Raw genomic sequence first — 18,648 nt, 5'->3', positions numbered from 1 at the left:
AGACAGAGAGAGAGGTGGCTGAATCATAGAATCACAGACTGGTTGGGGTTGGGAGGGACCTTAAAGACCATCTAGTTCCAACCCCCTGCCACGGGCAGGGACACCTTCCACCAGACCAGGTTGCTCCAAGCCCCATCCAACCTGGCCTTGAACACTGCCAGGGAGGGGGCAGCCACAGCTTCTCTGGGCAACCTGGGCCAGGGTCTCACCACCCTCACAGTAGAGAATTTCTTCCTAATATCTCATCTCAATCTCCCCTCTTTCAGTTTAAAACCATTCCCCCTTGTCCTACCACTCCATGCCCTTGTAAAAAGTCCCTCTCCAGCTTTCTTGTAGCCCCTTCAGGTACTGGAAGGTGCTAGAAGGTCTCCCCAGAGCCTTCTCTTCTCCAGGCTGAAGAGCCTGCATTGCAAACATCAGCCAGAAGACCCCAGGCAGCGCAGAAGGCAGACAAATATTAAGTTATCCCAGCGTTTCTCTTGTTTGTGTCTATCACTGTGACAGGCCCATGAATCCAGGGCTGATGCAGTTGTAGTTGTTTTGGGTTTTGAACAGCATTTCCTTTATTCCTGCCCTTAGTTTAATTACCAGAGTTTTCCCTTTGTACGTGGGGACCAGACATGTGCCATCATGCAGCCAATTCCCCACCGCTAACTGGTTTCCAGTTGGGTGCGGTATTGTTCTGTCAAGCCATAACAAAGCCTGAAATTTCTTATTGAAATTACAGAAAACTTGATTTGAGTCCTCCCCCCACCCTTCCCATCTGCTCTTTTATGTTAATTTCTGTCCTACCAGAACAGGCAGTCTTGAGACTTTTCATACATTTTGGTAGCCATCATGTACGATACAACGGTGATAGTAACACTGAAAACTTACCAGCTCCATGGGTTTCCTTTTAATTTATGTTATAGCTACTTGGTAGAGCAAGTCCTTGAAAGAAGATCTAGCATGTATCAATGGATCCACTTTAAATAGAGCTGATACTAATAGGATTCATTGCATGTTTTCTTTGAAATGTATTGTGGGGGGGAAAGGTAATTTTACAAAAATATTGCTTATTTTTCAAAGGTTTTCTTGTATTCAGAAAGGTATAAATTCTACTGTGACAATTAAAAACTGAGGGGAAAAAATCAGAAATGACCAACAACAGAAATTACATTAAGAAATTTGGCAAGTTCGTATGTATGAGAGATGGAAATAGACTCCACTGTATGAACACTTGCACATACATATAATATACATGAAATACATCTGAATATTAAAAAAAAATAAGATAAAGAGGAGTGCTATTATAACTTAAAAAAGAATGCAATAAACTATAGTTATTAATTAGAGAGAAAACAATACATGTCAGGCATGCAATACAATTTTCCATAGATATATATGAATATGATTGGATTGGTAATAAATGTTCGTAGCAACAGGAAAAACTGTCATGGCTTTTTGTAGGAACCCATATACAAAACAGTTGAGCTACATTATTGGTATTTGCTAATATGATTATCATTAATCAAATAATGTCACTGAGCTTTAAAATGTTTTATCAGCTCCTAAAAACTACAAATATGGATTCAGTCTATACACCTACATCGCTGTGGTTTTCACTTCTTACATTGCTATTTTAAGTAAATACGAAGTCTCAGTTCAACAGAACCTTAACTTAGAACACAGCTCACTTCCATGAGTAGGACCAGGTACTACTAGTAGTAGGTACTACTTTGATCTGTGAACTTGAAGACATGTTCCCTAGGAGGCCAAACACTAGATTATGTTTTGCAGATAAAAGGCAGCAGTAAAAACCCCTTTTGAAGCAGAGTCCTTTTAAAACCTGGATAACAGCAGCCTAGATTCCTGCGTTTCAAATTGAGAAATACTTGCGTGGAAGCTGCTTTACTGAAATGACATGTTTTAATGCTTTCTGTCGTATACTAATAGCCTGAATTACATTTACACAGTTAATGACCAGACAAATCTAATGGTTGTTACCACAGGGCACCTTCAAACTGGGAGTTCATTTGCACGTGATGTGAGTCACACAGTACAGCAGTAATACTTGAAAACCCCGTGGCAGGCTGGGCACTTATCTGAGAGTTAGAAGTCTAACCCTGTCTTGGTCAACTGCGCTGCCGAAGGGTTCAAGGACAGAGAAGAATGAGGGATTAAATATTAGATGTGATTAAATCTGTAATGGAAATACAATAGTATATATGGGTTTAAAATGTGACTGTAATATCCTGTCTGAAAAATCTTCATATATTTAATAACACGTCTATCTTATCCCTATCCGAATAACTACATATTAGTATTTTTCAGTCAAGACCTGATTCCCATGCTACTTAACTCTTTACTATCACTTTTTTTTACATAACTACCATTTATTTTATTATTTTCAAGGCAATCCAGTGGAAAATAATTCTTTTAATGGTGTCGTATGAATGTCACTAAAACTGATTCTATAACAAGCCTAATATGGTTTTTTAGATGAACACATTTGAAGGTAATTGATCTGGTCCTCACAGAGCGATTTTTCTGAAACAAGTGGATTGGATTTTTCAGCCATATTCTTGCAATGGGACTAGAGCAGCTGACAAACAGCTCCAACTTGAGCTTCTCTGGTAGAGCTTCTAAATACCGTGAGATCTGGGCTCCTCAATCTCCACAGCTAAACTGGAGGCCAATGTACAAGACTCATACTTTCAAACCACTCGCAGCAACTGTAATATTCTTCAATTCTTTTAGGTTACTGATAATAATACAGATAGCAACCCCTCAGCATCTCACAGTTGTAGATTTGCCATTCATTTTTCACTGGATCTATTCATATTAGCTCGCTAAGAGCAAAGACAGTGCAGCAGGAACTCATGACACACATTCTTTCTCCAATTTTCCACTTGCTCTTTTGGTTTCCCACACTACCGACAGACGACGAGTGAAGTCATTAGAGTTGCAATGAAACTATTTAGATTTACGCATAGACAAAGAACTCTCTCAAACAGGAGTTACACCGATGGAATTGCTAAATCCAGGGGAAAATTTGACCCAATACTCTGAAGCTGATGAATAAACACTAATTAAGGCAAGGGTGCATCCACAGCAAGTCACTTTGAAATGTATCACAGAAGCGTGTTTCTTGTGTCATCAAGTCACTCAGAATCAGGTCATGACATCTGTTGGGTTTGCTAGCATGAGACCACAAAGCTTTTCGAAACGGCTGGTGTTGGGAGCAATAAGTTATCAGATCATCCTCATTAACACTGAAAATGCTTTGGATTTTTACTCTTCTGTTGATGTAAGTCACTACATCAAACATTCCTCTTCCACTTTGCTAGGATGATTTGCAAATTGTATTCAAACACAAATTATGTTCAAAGATTCATTAGTTACTGGTCAGAGCCTATTTTAAATGCCTGAAATCTGCAAAATAATACGTACCGCTCTTCTGAAATGTCAAGATATATTCAATAGGTTGCATATGTTTTCATAAAGGATTTAGGGCTGACCTATCTTCTGTTCTGATCCCACATATTAATAATTACATTGAATGAACAGGGAAATGCAGAAAATTCAATCAAATTCAGCAAACATTGCAATTACTGATCTTTGCTTTTGCTAGAAGATATGAAAAATTTGCCAAATTAAAACAGTTAAAAAAGACACTGATCAAATGATATAGGTGCTCAAAAAGAGCAAACAAGTACGGTGAGAATTGCTGTCAACACATGGACAATCATTAAAAACATGGGTTCCAGAGGACTTCAGGAACACAAAAAGGTTTGAAAGCTCCTGACCTCTGCTCTGGAGGTGCACGGCAGTAAACAGCTAAACCGCCTGCGTTCAGAATGTATTGCAGTTTCACAACTAAGCATACCCTGCCAGGCAAAAATTAAGAACAGTTAAAGATAAACCATACAGTTTCCCCCTTCCTCTTCTCTTGAATGTTGGCAGAGAATTTTTTTCTTGTTGAGAAAAGGAAGGAATACATATTCTTCTGGAAGACTTCATTTGTTATCCAAACACAGAGTGTTTGTGAAAGTATTCACTAGCATCATCCAAAACACCCAGGCACATACCTTGGTCTGCAGTGTAGGGCAGGCCAACCGTTACCAGGCCTAGGATGCTTGTTTTATGAAATCACCATTCTGGAACTGCCATGTGGTACGTGCAGAAGAACCAAGAAGATACAGTTGGGCATGAAATTTTTAAAAAAAAAACAAACCAAGAAACAATCCAAACCATGAACAGTACAGACACCGCTCTGTGGAAAGGAAGGGATTGAAATACTGGCTATGGCTCTGACCCCTGAGCAGTTAATTAACAAAATTATAAAGCTCATGAATACTTATCTGCTAATGTGCTCATGAAGAACCGCACTAATTTTACACTATTCTGTCACCTGTATTTTCAATGCACTTTAACGAAAAATAAAAAGCAGAATCAGTATCCTGCTGTAGTACTTCTTACTAAATAGGACCTAATCCCTCTCTCCTTCCTGCATTCAGCGCTGTGATTTCCGTTAAACCGAAATCTGTGTGCTGTGCAGGCAGCTCCAGCGTAGCAGCAGCAGGGAAAATAATCCTGTTACTTCAACATATCAACAAGAGTCATGTCCCTCCAGTGAACCTGACAAAACAAACTTAACTTGTGTTTTACACAGAAACAACACGCACACCGTAACTCGCGGCAGCTGGCAGCACTGTTGGTCTGGTGAATGTAGGCTCACTCCTTAGGGCTTGTGTAGCCATCAGATCTGACATCCCCTCCTTACAAACATATTTCTGCCTTGTCAGTTTATGCTTTTTTAAACTCTAGCCAAACCTAAGGCTCTTGGTCAGGAATCCTACTTAATGATATTTTTTCCCTGAATGGTCTAAGTTAGGTCGTGACATAGTTTTACCACAATAATTTTTGAAGGAATTGTCTGATTAAACATCAACTCAGAACTGCACACACCCGGTCCTGGTAGGTCCAGCGACTAAAACACACCCCGTCCCCATTTACATCCGCCTCGGAAACCTGCTGGTTATTGGCACTGCAGGACGTTTTTATAGATGGTAACACTGCCCAGAGAGCCCGATCTAAACCCACCATGACTAGGCACTGAAAACACTTCCATTTCTTATTTTATCTAGCTATGCAGCCCATATACTCTTAACTAGGTTCAAGTTTGAAAATGAAATGCCGTTTGCTAAATTCTGATGATTATAGATATTTCAGTTGTTTAATTTCTGACCAATGTACTCTAGAGAGTATAAATTTCATGCATGCAAGTTCCCTGATAACAATAAAGCTGACTTGCAATTAGAAACACTTCTCCTAATTAGAGGAGCATGAAAATCTAAAAAGCCAGCTACTTTCACGATTCTCTTATTGACGTCACAATAGCAAGGATAATTCTTATCGTCGCACTTTAACATTTCATCTGCATCCAAGTTTTAAAATCGAAGATTCACTGTCCTCTGAGCTTACAAAGATACGTATCATTTTATTGCATTAATCTTTAATATCTGGCCACCTAAAGGTTTCGTAAATCTGCTTATCACGCTTTTGACTGTAGAAAGCAGTAATCTAGTTAGATATATTTCCACAGTAGCTGCAGGCACCATCATCATCTCCTGTAATCTGAAGTGAGGGTTATTTAGTTAACCAGGGAATGGCTGTAGAGTCAACCAGCACAGTCTTCATCTGTATTTTTGTTGTATTTTTCCATATATAATGGAAATAACACCTCTCCTTTCCTATTTCAGAAATTTTCTGGGGTTTATAAGTCTGGTTTGCTAGAGTGTCATCTGCAATTTCTTCACTGTAAGTCTATTAATTTAAAATAAATCCTTAAAATTTAAGCTTCATTCACTAAAGTGCTCAAAGGTTTAGAAGTTCTTCTGCAAGTTAAGTTTTCCTGAACAATGCTTAGAGTTACATTATAGAAGCGATTTTATTTCCAAGAGATATAATTTGAATTCTTGTAAATTTACTTTGAATTCTTCTAAGATATAATGTAAAATATAATCAAAGCTGTATATAAAAATAAAACTAGGCAAAGATCATCTGCCAAAAAAAAAAAAAAAGACAAAGAAAAGCCCTCTGCTGGCAACAATACAGAAAACAGTTTTTTGAAGGTGGTATTCACCCTGGCTTTAATGTCCTCATGGTTGAGTTGACTAGAAAAGCCACAATAGGAAAAAAAAGGTGGGGGAGAAAGTAGCAACAAAAAAACCCAGATGTTGCATAAACTTGACTTACCTCAAGTTCAGTGTTTAAATATTTATCTTTCCACTAATCCCCAAGCAAAGTTCATTTAACCACTCTAGTTCCATGTCATTTATTTGTGGAATATGCATCAGACTAAATCTAATTTTGCTCTGCTTACTTTGGAGAAAGGAAATTAAAAGTGAAATAATGAAAGTGGCCTTTCATTCATTTTTTTTTTCTTTCCCAGAAGCAGGCAGGAAGAGCCCTAAATCAATAAACAAGCAGAAGATGTACTTTCTCTGGTCTCGCTGGTTTGAAGCAAACCCAATCTCCAGATGAAGTTGGGGCTCAGCCCTGCAGCAGCTCTCTGTCACCAGGAGGGGTAGCTCGACATCTGCCTCTCCAGTGAGAGAAGCACAAACACCAGGCTCCAGCTGCTGTTATTGCCAACAAACACCAGAACAATTTGGAGAAGTCGAGCCAGATTTTCCACTGCCTTGTACCTCGATAAAAAACCTAGGTGTAAAATGCTATCTGTACGGCGTAAGTTTTTATACCCCTTTTACACAAGTGGCAAGCCAAAGGAGAGTGTGATAGGCTATAAAAATCTGAAAATACAAATCTGATAGGCTTTGTATTATCTTTTTAGAAATATGGACGTTAAAGAAATCTAAAAGCTCAAGCAGATAGAAAGAGCAGAGCTTTAACCTGATCAGTGTGCCAGGTAACCAAAAAGAGGCAAATGCACCTTAATTGTGATTTTTTAATTCAAACCAGAGGGTTAAAATGGCTTACAAACTCGAGTGCAATATAGATTGGTCCCAGGAAATGCTGGGCCACCTCAATTCCCACCGAAATTAATGGGAGTTGATGCAAAATTGGGTATTCTGAGCACCCCTTGTACACGGTTCCTTCAACTGCCATTAACACCACCTCATAAGACTGGATCTTAACAAGCCGATTCTCTTGGTGCTCACTGAAATCAATACAAGTTTTGACATGGTCTTAGTGTATAAAGTGACACTATCAAGTAAAACTGACCCAGGAAATCAATCTAAAATACCTTTGTCCCCACAACAGTTTTTTGATTAAAAAAGAACAGTTATCTAAATTAACACAGAAGTGACCTGATGGTAGAAGTATCTTCTATTTTCAGTACCTGTACAGCATGAAACCAGAAATTGTCATTAAGAAGAAAAACATGAAGTATAACAGCAGTGAATCAAAATGAGCAGTTCCCACAGATCTCTAGCAGAAATTCTGGAGAAGACAAAATCTTTGCAGAGACAAATTATATTTTGATTGTGGCACATCAGCGTTTCATTCCGATCATTGTACCAACTAGTTAGCAAACCGCTGCTTCTAAAACCACGTAACATTTTGCCACCTCATAAAAAGATTGCCCAAATTGCTGTGACTGTAAACTGTATGAGGTTTTTTACTGTAGTATTTAGGAAGTGAGAGCTATAAATACCATCCCTTTCGAAGATGGCTATCGTACATATGGAGGCACTGGAACTGAAAATCCATGAAAACTCCTCCATTTTGTGAAATACTATTCTAATTTTGAATTTTTTACATGATTGTACAGTTTTTGTACAGGATGTTTACTGTGGCTATATCAAGTAAATTGAAATTAGTCCTTAGGAAAAAGAAATGCAACACCAAATGAGAACTAGGGGGAAAAGAACTCTAGCAAAGCATCAAGAAGGCAACAGATGGAGATATTACTGTGGAGAATCCTGCCTGCAATCATTCTGAAATATGATTCATATGCCACAATAGAGAGAGAATAGGATCGATATAGATAAAAAAATTACACTCTGTAGACTGCCAGAAGCTAATGTACAGAGCAGGCAGCCCAACCAAAAGCAGCTGTGGAGATGCAAACCGCTGGACAGCTGGGAGGGACAGCAAGGTGTCTGCTGCGCATCCCAGTATAATTAAAGAGCCTTTGAAGAAGCTGTATGGGCAATCCCTACGCAACACAGCCCAGCGCTCCTTGACCTAGCTCCAGGCATCAAACTCAAGCCTGCCAGAGAGATACTCATGATCAGTACCCGGGAACCTCAAACAGTGCTGCCTCTCTTGGAAAATGAAATACAGAGGGGAGACAGCAGCGCTCGGAGATAACAGACCAGTACGGGTCAGACAAAGGCAGGGCTGTGGGGGGGTTATCCTGCAGACCCACGACACTGCAAAAGGCTGACAGGTGAGAGGCGAGAGCAGGTACAGCGAGGAAGGGCAGCAAAGAAGCAGGCAGCAGAGGTGATCTGGCAGTGCAGCCTCTCCCCATGTCAGCTCTAAGGGTGATGCACCTCACTCATCCCCTTTCATCCCCAGAAACTCCTGGGGAAGAGGTGAGAATATCATGAAGTCGGTATGAGTTCGCTCTGGAGTCCGGGGGAAGCAGCAGTTCACGCCCTGGACTCTGCATGCACGGCATCCAAGAGAAGGAGACAGCGTTTTTAATACGGGTCTCTGGGGGCTGCTAGAGGAGAAGGAAACAATGGCGGTAATTAACGACCAGAATGCTGTTGATAGATGCTGATGTGTCATAGTAAAAATTAACGAGGATCATGACAACCCACAGTACAAAAAGCCCCTCCAGAACTAGAAGTCCTGTACAACATCAGAATTCCCACTGAGAAGAGATGAAGCCGATCATAAATTTGACTGTAGTCAGGCTTCCTGCCTTGTTTCGGTACTGTACACATCAACAAATACAGGGGATTGTCCCCAACCCTCTCACTTTTCTTGCATTTTAATAGAAAACAGAATTTAGTTGCTCAACACCAGACTGACTTAGCTAGACAGAAATGAGAACGTGCCAAGTGTTTTTTTCGACTGGGTTAATAGTGAATTGAAGGAATCGGTGACTGTCCCTCGATAAATGAACTTTTCCGTTTTGTATTAGCAAGCGTTAGGTGGATGAGAATATAGCCAGGGAGCGGGCACTGCTCCATCCTGCTGCCCTTCGTCCTTCACCAGTGTATGACACGATCTGCTGTGATATCAGGGCTTACTTATCAAACGAAAGGAAAGTTGACACCAGAACATACAGCGCAGGGAAAGAAGCCCTGTACTGTTAGTCCGTGTATACAAATAGTAACGACTGTTTCTTTTGTTCAGTCTGCTTATATTCATAAAATGTTGGCTATAATTTTTCTACTATTATTTAAGATACATGATTATTTTGCTTAAAAGTTAGTCAAGGAATATTTCTGTGTCTTTTGGGAATAATCTTTGTATTTTACAAGGTCAAGATCTAACTGTAATACAGAATGGGTGTTGAGCTTAGGGTTTCTTTAAACTCTCTAAAAGTAATTTTCCTAATACAATAAAAAATACTAACAATATGAAATGCAAAACAGGACAGTGCAGCTTCAAGCTCAGACCTAATGCTTGCTGCTATTGTTCTGTGGTAACAGGTGCTCACACACTGTACTGCTCTCAGGAGAAGCTATAGGTAGTATTTGTCTCCTCTGATAAATGGACTAAAAGTGCATTTTCTTGCATTTGTGAGAGTGTGTTCCTGAGTACAGAGATTTCCAGACTTATTAAAATCACTTTCAAATGCTGTGATGTAAATATGTCTTTGTCTAACCTCTGACAGTAATTTGACAAAACTTAGTGTTTCAGAATGAAGATGTATCAGAAGACAGAAGTTCTGCTGAGCTTTCAAAAATTACTGGTCTTTTACATTTTAATGATAAGACTGTATCAATGTTGTCATGAAGAAACGAGAGATACACCTACCAAAGAACTGCTCATTCGTTAGACTTGCGTGGGAAGCGGAACAGCCAATTTCAGGTCCTGGCTTTGAAGGAGTAAGCCCACGTACCCCAGGACTGACTGGTGTACAAATCTGCCTTTCCTGGTGGGGTTGTGACCAGTTGTTTCATGTTGGGGCTGAGAAACCTTGTAGCCACAAGTTTCACCAAAATCCACATTACACCTGAAAGGTCTTGTTGGATAGAGCATGTTCCAAGCCTACCCCTTCCCCTGCTGACTGTGTCTAGAGAGACCTACAGGGAATATATTTATTGAGTAAGAACCTCTCTCATGGCCATTTGCTTCTCTAAGTGTAATCATGCTTTAAATATTCCACCTGTGTACACAAGGCTTTGAAAGACTTAAAAATCCAATTGGATTATTTCAAGGGTAGCTGCAGGCAACACTACGCAAGATCAGAATTAAAATGTGGTTTTGTGTCATTTGCACAATTATCATATGAGAACTAGTTTTAGCATTTTTATGTTTCTACACATTCAGTTGAATGGATTTAATTCTCAACTATGTCTACAAGATAGATGTGAATTCATTTTTTAACTTGTCACAGAATTATTTTAAAATTTTGTTATGAGCATAATATTTTTAGTTTGATTGTACGGTTAGTTTGTGTTAGATATAAAAGTCTTTATGACATGCAGAGCATCGTAGTTTGATGAGCTATTCTGGACCATCTTAGGCAAAATGTGCCTTAGTTAACCACCAGATGTGACAGAGGACAGTTTGCCCAGCATATTTCTTTATTAATTGAATTTTACTGAAACAGTAATCAAATTGGTCTATTTAGATCATCTATAGCAGCAGCTATGTGATGTCATCTGGAAACCAATCAATGGCTCTTAATTAATTGCTTCATCACTTCACAATCCTACTGCCCTAAGTGAGACTTGGAAATCAGCAGTCCCAGAACTACTGACCACAGAGACCATTACAATACCTGCTTGGGGTTTTTTTTTGCGGCCACCCTGTAGCTTGAACTTCCTGTGTAAGGTTTCAGCCTCGCATCTTTTTTATCTTTTCACTCACACGAAAAGCTTCCTGAAAGAGGTAAGTTTCCTCCAGGTAAGAATGGAGATGTTAACAGGTCTCAATTATTTTCAGGCGTTAGTCCTAGGTTTGTATCCAACCGTATGATTTGAAGCCAAGACTTCAGACTGAAAAAATAAAAATCAAAGTATGGCTGCTTGAACTGAATCAGGACATAGTGTGCAACATCCCTGGCTCAGCTTAGGGGTAGATCTAAAATCTGAAAATGAGACCTAATTCTAATAATTAGAATTATTATATTTGTGGGTTTTTTTAAACAGACAGATTTTTTTCAGGGGGCGGATGGGAATTAAAAAAAGACGACTCGGAGCACTAATAGTTGTAAAACCGACCTCTTACTATTCAAAACCAAAAGAAACCTGGTGCTGTGAAACACGTACACATCTATATAAAGGTAATAAGCTACTTTGCACATACCTAAACCTCAAGAAAATACATTTTCCACGAGTCTGGATGGAAATGGTTCAAATTATGTTAATGAATTTTCAATTCCTAAGCTTGATTTGCGAAGTGACAAAATATGCAATCCTTTAAGCAGTCCTGTCCTGCATGTCAATCTATAGATGGATTTTATTACTCTCTAACCAAACCTCATGTTGCTCCTCAGGAAACAACTTCTTTATAAAAAGAGGGTGTATGCATGTTGCACATAGCCATGGCAACAGAAGATCTGAAGTTGAAAAAGATTTCTGAACTCTTGTATTTCTGTGTGTGTTCCATGTACAACATGAGCCAGAAAATACAGATACAGACCCGTGTTGATCAGGACTCACATTAATAAGGAATGCAGCGAAAGAGCCATGCCTCCACCATACACCACTGCTATATTTTTCCTTGTTATTTTAAATTAAATCTGTGATAATAAAAAATAATAAAAATAATAATAATAATTTTAAAATGCCTTTTATTGCCGCTTTTATTTTTAAGTCATTTTTCCTTGTAACTACCAACTGTTCAGGGCTCACAAAAAGAGCATTGAAACGTTGCCTTTTCATGAATGAAGTTCTGTCCAGCCTGCAAACAGGGACGTCAGCTCGGGAAAACGCAGAGAAGCGCAGGGGAAGATCAGGGACTGGGAATGAAAACAGAGCTTAAAAAAGGACAGCTTTGTTTACCCAACCAAAATAGAGAAGGTAGCAGAACTAGTTCGGAAATTCAAACTGGAAGGATATTTGCTACAAAAAGATAGAATCTTTCTCTGCTAAAGAGCATAAAATCAGCTTCAGATACTTGCCAAAGATGTTTTTGTAAAGGCTTTTGATTATTAATAGTCCCCCTGACTCACAACAGCAACACTGCAATGCTCACCGAGGTAACCTCGCTCCTCGTACAGTGACTTTCACCAATGATGTGCTTCTTCCTTAAAGGAAGGCGGAGTTAGGAGTCAGTGTCAGGGCCATAAATGAGAGGGTCCTATGTCAGGGAAATTAGAAGTCAGTTAACATAAGCGTATACTCGGAGCGAGCATTAGAGGGCTTTCCTAAACCACCCGAGGCTGCTGCCACTGAGCCGTGCGCACAAGAAACCAGACTGTAGCTCTTAGGAAGTTTCGCTACAGAACCACGAGGAAGCGAGCGTTTTCTCCGGGCTGGCCGGGGAGCTGCGCCTAAGGCAAGATGAACCCCGTCCCTCGTGCCGTGCTGCTCTCCGCGCTCCTGCTCGTGACCCACAGACTGGAGCAGGCGGCGGAGGCGTGCAGCTGCGCGCCCGCTCACCCGCAGCAGCTCATCTGCGACGCGGCGTTAGGTGAGTCCCGGCGTGACCGTAGGAAACCCCATGGAGCTGCTCTGGCTGCCCGGAGGTTTTTCTGTGCTGCTGTAGAGGAATCTGGTTAACCAGGTGGTTTAGTCTCTCAAAGGATTTGAAAACAAAATGACTGCAGAGATCCCTTTTAAAGAGAGGGCTATGGGGGGAAAAAAGGTAGTAGCTGTTCTGCTTTGCTTGTTTTTCCAGAACATTTTGTGGTTACAAATTGCTGAAATTGCTGCATTATTTAATGCCTTTTTTTTTTTTTTTTTTTAAATAGGAACAGCTTCTATATCAGGTCCTAACTTAGACTAAGCAGGGAAGTGTACCTGCACTTTCAAATGGCTACTGTTAAGAGTAACAGAATGTTCTACCTAAATATGTCTGCTCTGTGTAAACTATGCATATAGATACTTTTTATAGTATTTTTTTGAAAAAAACCCAAACAAACCAAAATAAAAGTCTCCAGTGATAACATGCTGAAACACTTGATCTTTGTTCTGCTATACTACAATTTCTTTAATTGGTTGTTGGGGTTTTTTGCCATTTTCCACAAACACTCGAGCAGGGAGCTGACAGGCCCTCTGTTCCCTGCAGATACCCTGGCTGCAGCACTCCTGCACAAACACAACTCCCCCGTCTTGGGGACAATTGTGTTCCATGATATTCAGTCAGCACTGGGGTTGTCAAACAGCTTATGGGAAGAAACGAAAGATCTCAAAATTAGACTGCACAGGGATAAGAAAAAGTGACATTTTGCAGTCTTTTGATTTCATTAGCTCAAGCTGAGGCTGGTTCGCTTCCATCTAGTGTGAACAGTAAATGTAGAACATGAGTTTCCAAAGTGTCACAAAATTAGCATCTCTATGGGGCAGGCAATACCTTCTGCATACTGATTAATGGCTTTTGTACCCTGACAGAAAATCTTTGTAGCCATGACAAACTCTAAGCTCTGTTTGTGGCCATCAGTTAAATTGTTTTTTAATTTGGTTGTGTTAAGCAATCTTTTTCATTAAGTTACCTACACCAGGCATTACAAATGTGGGGTTGTTTTGAGGTGTGAAAGGAGATAGAAGTTGTACTACCAGGAGCTTAACTGTACATGTGACAGTTTCTCAACAGACTCAGTGTAGAGATTTTTCTAAATAAACAATTTCACAGTACAGAGGAAACTTAAAATACTCTTTATGAGCCATCTTCCTTAGGGAAGTCATTCTGGCTGTTCTTATTAGATATATTAAGATTTATTCCATTCTTCGATACATTTTACAAATGGTAGATTTATGCTACTTTTTATTTATATTAAATACTGAAGACTGTACAATAAAACTACTTTATATTTGGACTTGATGCTCAAGCTCTCACTTATATAAATATTCCTCTTTAAGTAAACTGCACCTTTTGGCTAAGGAATGTTCATATCAAGGATCCTTTTGTTTAATATTTATAATTTTAAAATAGCATTTCTATATAGATGTAGATATTCATATAAGTATGTGTATACACTTTTTTACATATACATTTGCATATATGTATACATAAAGCCTGCTCTAAACATTTATGGATGAATTATTTGATTTGCTTTGGCCACAATACCTTGCATAAGCACAGCAAAAATACTTTATAGGACCTGGAGCAGACCAGTGGAGCATCTGCCCTGCGTTAAGAGCACACTCCCCTCCACAGTTTGGCAAAGGCAGCTCCTCCCTCCCTGCTGCCCCAAGGCTGTGTCCAGGCGAGAGGGCGCTGGGCTGGGGCTGCCCTGGCGAGGGGCAGCCCAGCCTGAGCCCTGGCCGCGGCCCCATGCCCCAGGAACGAGGGCTGAGCCACCCCAGCTCCGCTCTGGGTTGAGCAAAGCAGGGCTGAAGCCACACCCGAGTCCTTGGGGCCACCTGGTTCTTAAGAGGGACTGTGAAACCCAGGCCGTGCTATTAACAATCCCATGCGGTAGCATCCCTCAAACTTCTGCTAATATCACTGTACTTAAAGATTTTTTTTTTAAAGATTTAAGAAGATTAAAGATCAAATTGAAGATTTGTACTTCAGTTTCAACATTTTCATACTTCCAAAATATTGATGAACAAAGAAAGGGACAGCTCTCCAGCTACCAAACTCTATGGCAGTTGAATGCTAATCCAGTTGGTTGCTGAGACTATTCAATTTTTTCCCCGTTATTTTTAAATTCATACGTCTGTACCCACAAACACATTCAAGAATTTCCTTGCAGAATAAACCCCTAGCACATCTTATAAAAAAAAGAAACGAAGCCATGCCTCTAAATTCCACAGTAAAGTAAAAACTGAGACAAGTCTCAGTCTTGCTCATAGGGCCACCAACCGCTATATGTACTTCAGCTATAGTGACTCTGAGAAATAATGCAGTAGATCTGTAACATTTTTAATTGCCTTTAGGATCACTTGTGATTTGGGTGCCATGAAAACGGAGGTGGAGGGGGTTGAAGCAATAGACATTACTTGAGCCACTAACCGAATGTGTGAAGCCACTCAGAGACCTTCACATTTATATGAGAGACCCCAGAAAAAAAAAACAAGCAGAGAAATGAACTAAGTCTGGGACAAACTCTTTTCGCTTTTACTTTTGTTCCCATGATTAGTGCTGTGACACCTTTTACTGTCAGGAGGAGTTTGTGGCTTTACTCTCTTTCTTAACACCCCCAGCTCCCACACAACCCGAGTAACTCGATGGCACTAACAGGCTTTCTGACAGACCAGGGTCAGAGAGAGCTTTTGGTCCTGCTGGGTAAAACTAAAGGGCTGAGTGAGGAGCCCGCAGGTGTTACATGGTTGGACACAGCAGGAAGAAGTGATGCTGGGTGGTAAATCCTGCCAGCGTGCCGTGCCAGCCTTGCCATTTACCTGACCTTGCATTTAGTAATCTTCCCACCTGGACTTGAGAGGGTCTGATTTTGTACAAATCTGAGCAGTTTTCATGAACTTCTCAGCAGTTCTAAAATTCTCTTCAAAGAGAGGTAAATCCTCCCTTGTAGGAAGTGCCTAGCTCCATGCAGATCCACACCTTTTATAAACAAAGGGAGATACATTCCTTTGGTGTTCTTCTAAATGGTGCTGAGGCCCTCCTAAAATGTGCTGAATGCTCTCAAGCCCCAACAAACACCTGTACTTCTCATGAGGACTTCCACCAGAAATGGAGATGGAGGTTTGTTAAATAGCAGTTCCACGCACTGCACCGCTAATGCTCACTGCTGCCCTCCCTGCCCCGCCAACGAATCCAGGAGGCTTTCTCCTTACAGAAATGAAATGGGATGAGGATGTGCTGTTTAACATTTCCAGTTCAGTACTGGGGCACCATAGTTTCAAGCCTATACAAGAAAATTCCTCAGGTAATTTCTTCACAAGCTCAGATAGTTTCTCCACCCAAAGGGTTGTCAAGCACTGGAACAGGCTGCCCAGGGCAGTGGTGGAGTCACCATCCCTGGAGGGACTTAAAAGCCGTGTAGATGTGGTGCTGAGGGACATGGGTTAGTGGTGGGCTTGGCAGTGCTGGGTTAACGGTTGGACTTGATGATCTTAAAGGTCCTTTCCAACCAGAACAATTCTGTGATTCTATAATAGCTTTTTTAGATAGAAACCATGGATGCAATTCAGTTTCTCAGATAGTGTCAAGACAAGAGACCTCCCTTTTTGCTACTGACTTCAGTCTTCCTGGACTCAATTTTAAACCAATGTTCACATCAAATCAGACAATCTGCAGCGAGAACTGGTGTGTGTGGAGAGGACCAGTTCCTTTCTAAAGCCTGTCACTTTTAATTCATGCTGGGTTTTCCGCTTAGGCATAAGCAAGGTTATTTTTTGGACAGTAGGACAAATACATAAATACTTCGCATTTCTTAGCTATGGAACACCAGTACCCTGTCTTTGAAGTTAGCTGTATTCTGTCTGATTTCAAGTGCCTTATAGTTGTTCTTTTTTCTTAAACATATATCAAAAATGATATTTTTACTGAATATTGGACACCACACTCCAACAGAAACGACCAACAGATCTGGAGTACAAATAAATACATAACATAGCTTCAGAGAATAGTTCTAGAGCTTTGGAGAAGAGTGGCACATATCAAACTATGATGGAAACTCTACAGCTGGAGCTTGGCAGCATTTTCAGCCTGTTAAAATCTCATAAGATCACTGAGATCAGGCATTGTAAAGATGTGCCAGATGATATATTAAATTTTAATCACATTTAAAAGTAACAGTAAAAATTTTATTGAAATACACCAGAATTAAGTTTTCCAAGTCAGCTCCTCTGGGATAAAATTACAATATGCTATTTCTTTATTATTAAATCATATTAAAACTTTCATGGCTCAGTGTCCCACGATTTTGCCTCTCTGCACTATAATATGTAGTTTGTCCTGGAATGGATTAATTTGTACATTATTAGAGTGGGAAGTAACTTTGCCTGATAGGGAAAATTGGTATTGGAAAATGTATTAGAAATGTAGACAGTACTTCTTCCAAGTTAGGGGAGAAAGGGTGAACACTGAAATTAAAGTAGACTTTATATTTTATTCTTACTATATTAATGTTGTATGCACTCACCGTATCTTTAATCTCACAGTCTGCTTGCTGTGAGCAGCGTGATTACGCAGATACTGATTATCTGCATGTTTAGGTTGATGCTCTTCTTCAGTGGGGGTTTCGACACAAAATTAAGCACCTGTGTAATTAATTTTCGTGTGTTTGGGAGTACAGTGTTCATACGAGCAGTAACAACCATACCATATAACACAAGACCATTAACGACAGGGATGCAACAGACCTTAGTCTTCACAGAGCCCCATAAAAGAAATCTTGACTCTTGAAGCCGTTGCTTGAGGGAATGGTCAAGACAGCCTTGTTGTAGGAGGCTGCTGGCAGACCCTGGCAGGATCCCGGGTCACCGGCCATGCTTTCAGACACCTCACTGACTGACACGGGGTCACACAGCTACACCTTGGCGTTGCCTACAGTCTACTAGACTTCTCCATAGCAGGGAAAGATTATAGTACTTGGCATATGATCTGCATTTATATGATTGTCCTGCCAAATGGAGGCAGATACTGCTTCAGAGCAATGTCCTTCCTCTGGAGTGGAAATCAGTGACAACAATGTATAGGTATTTTTCTAGAGTAACTTCTCACTGACTGTGAAGGATTATGCAGCTACCATGTCTCAGGGGTGCCACACAGAAATGAAAGCTGAGTTTCCATTCCAATAATTGTGAATTCAACATAGAAGGTACTGGAAATTTGCTGCTCTAGTTCCCTCTCAAACAACAGGAAAAACACAGCACCTGAGCATGTTTCTTGCAAGAATTATTATGAAAAAGAAGCTGCCATTGAAAGAGTATGCTGCCAGAACAGTGTTTTCAGAACCCTACTTATATTAACCAATGAATCACCTTAAAACTAGCTAGAAATTATACTAATCTCAAAAGTACCATTATTCATATTTGGTAGGTTTAATGCAGAGGCGCTGAAAATGAGGTAATTCTTACCCTCATGTCCTCAGCAAGTGGCTGAGAAAAGCTGCATTCCAGTCCAGTGCTCCACAGAGTCCCCCAGGTGCTCAGAAAACAATGCTGGCACGTAGGAACCAGTAACAGTCACACCCGTCCCGACAGCCACTTTTTGTTGTAGGGGTAATATTAAGTTCGTTAACAAAAATTATTGAGAAATAGACGTTTCACCCCTAACTCATATTTCAACAGACCTTCAAATGATATAAATATCATAACCACCTTTCACCTGTTGTGGCTGTACAAGGTCCTACCAATGTCCGTTGTACAAAAGGGAAGAGGTTTCTTTACTTCTCTAAGTACGAAAGAATTACACAGTGATTTTTCTTACCTGTCT

The 18,648-nt window shown here is 40.2% G+C and overlaps 2 protein-coding genes across 3 annotated transcripts in view; one reads left to right on the top strand and one right to left on the bottom strand.

The window, feature by feature from the left end:
* SYN2 (synapsin II) overlaps positions 1–18,648 on the bottom strand; it is a 184,787-nt gene that overhangs the window by 51,209 nt on the left and 114,930 nt on the right. The gene's annotated exons all lie outside the window — the stretch shown is intronic.
* TIMP4 (TIMP metallopeptidase inhibitor 4) overlaps positions 12,446–18,648 on the top strand; it is a 28,402-nt gene continuing 22,199 nt past the window's right edge. Inside the window, exon 1 of the mRNA XM_068419868.1 lies at positions 12,446–12,774. Coding sequence (XP_068275969.1) covers positions 12,645–12,774 — 130 coding nt within the window. The 5' untranslated portion in view covers positions 12,446–12,644. The remainder of the gene's footprint in view (positions 12,775–18,648) is intronic.

This window comes from Nyctibius grandis, chromosome 29 (genome assembly GCF_013368605.1).
Source record: "Nyctibius grandis isolate bNycGra1 chromosome 29, bNycGra1.pri, whole genome shotgun sequence".
Taxonomy (NCBI): domain Eukaryota; kingdom Metazoa; phylum Chordata; class Aves; order Nyctibiiformes; family Nyctibiidae; genus Nyctibius; species Nyctibius grandis.
The sequence above is the reverse complement of the archived record's forward strand: the minus strand, read 5'-3'. Positions and strand labels throughout refer to the sequence as shown.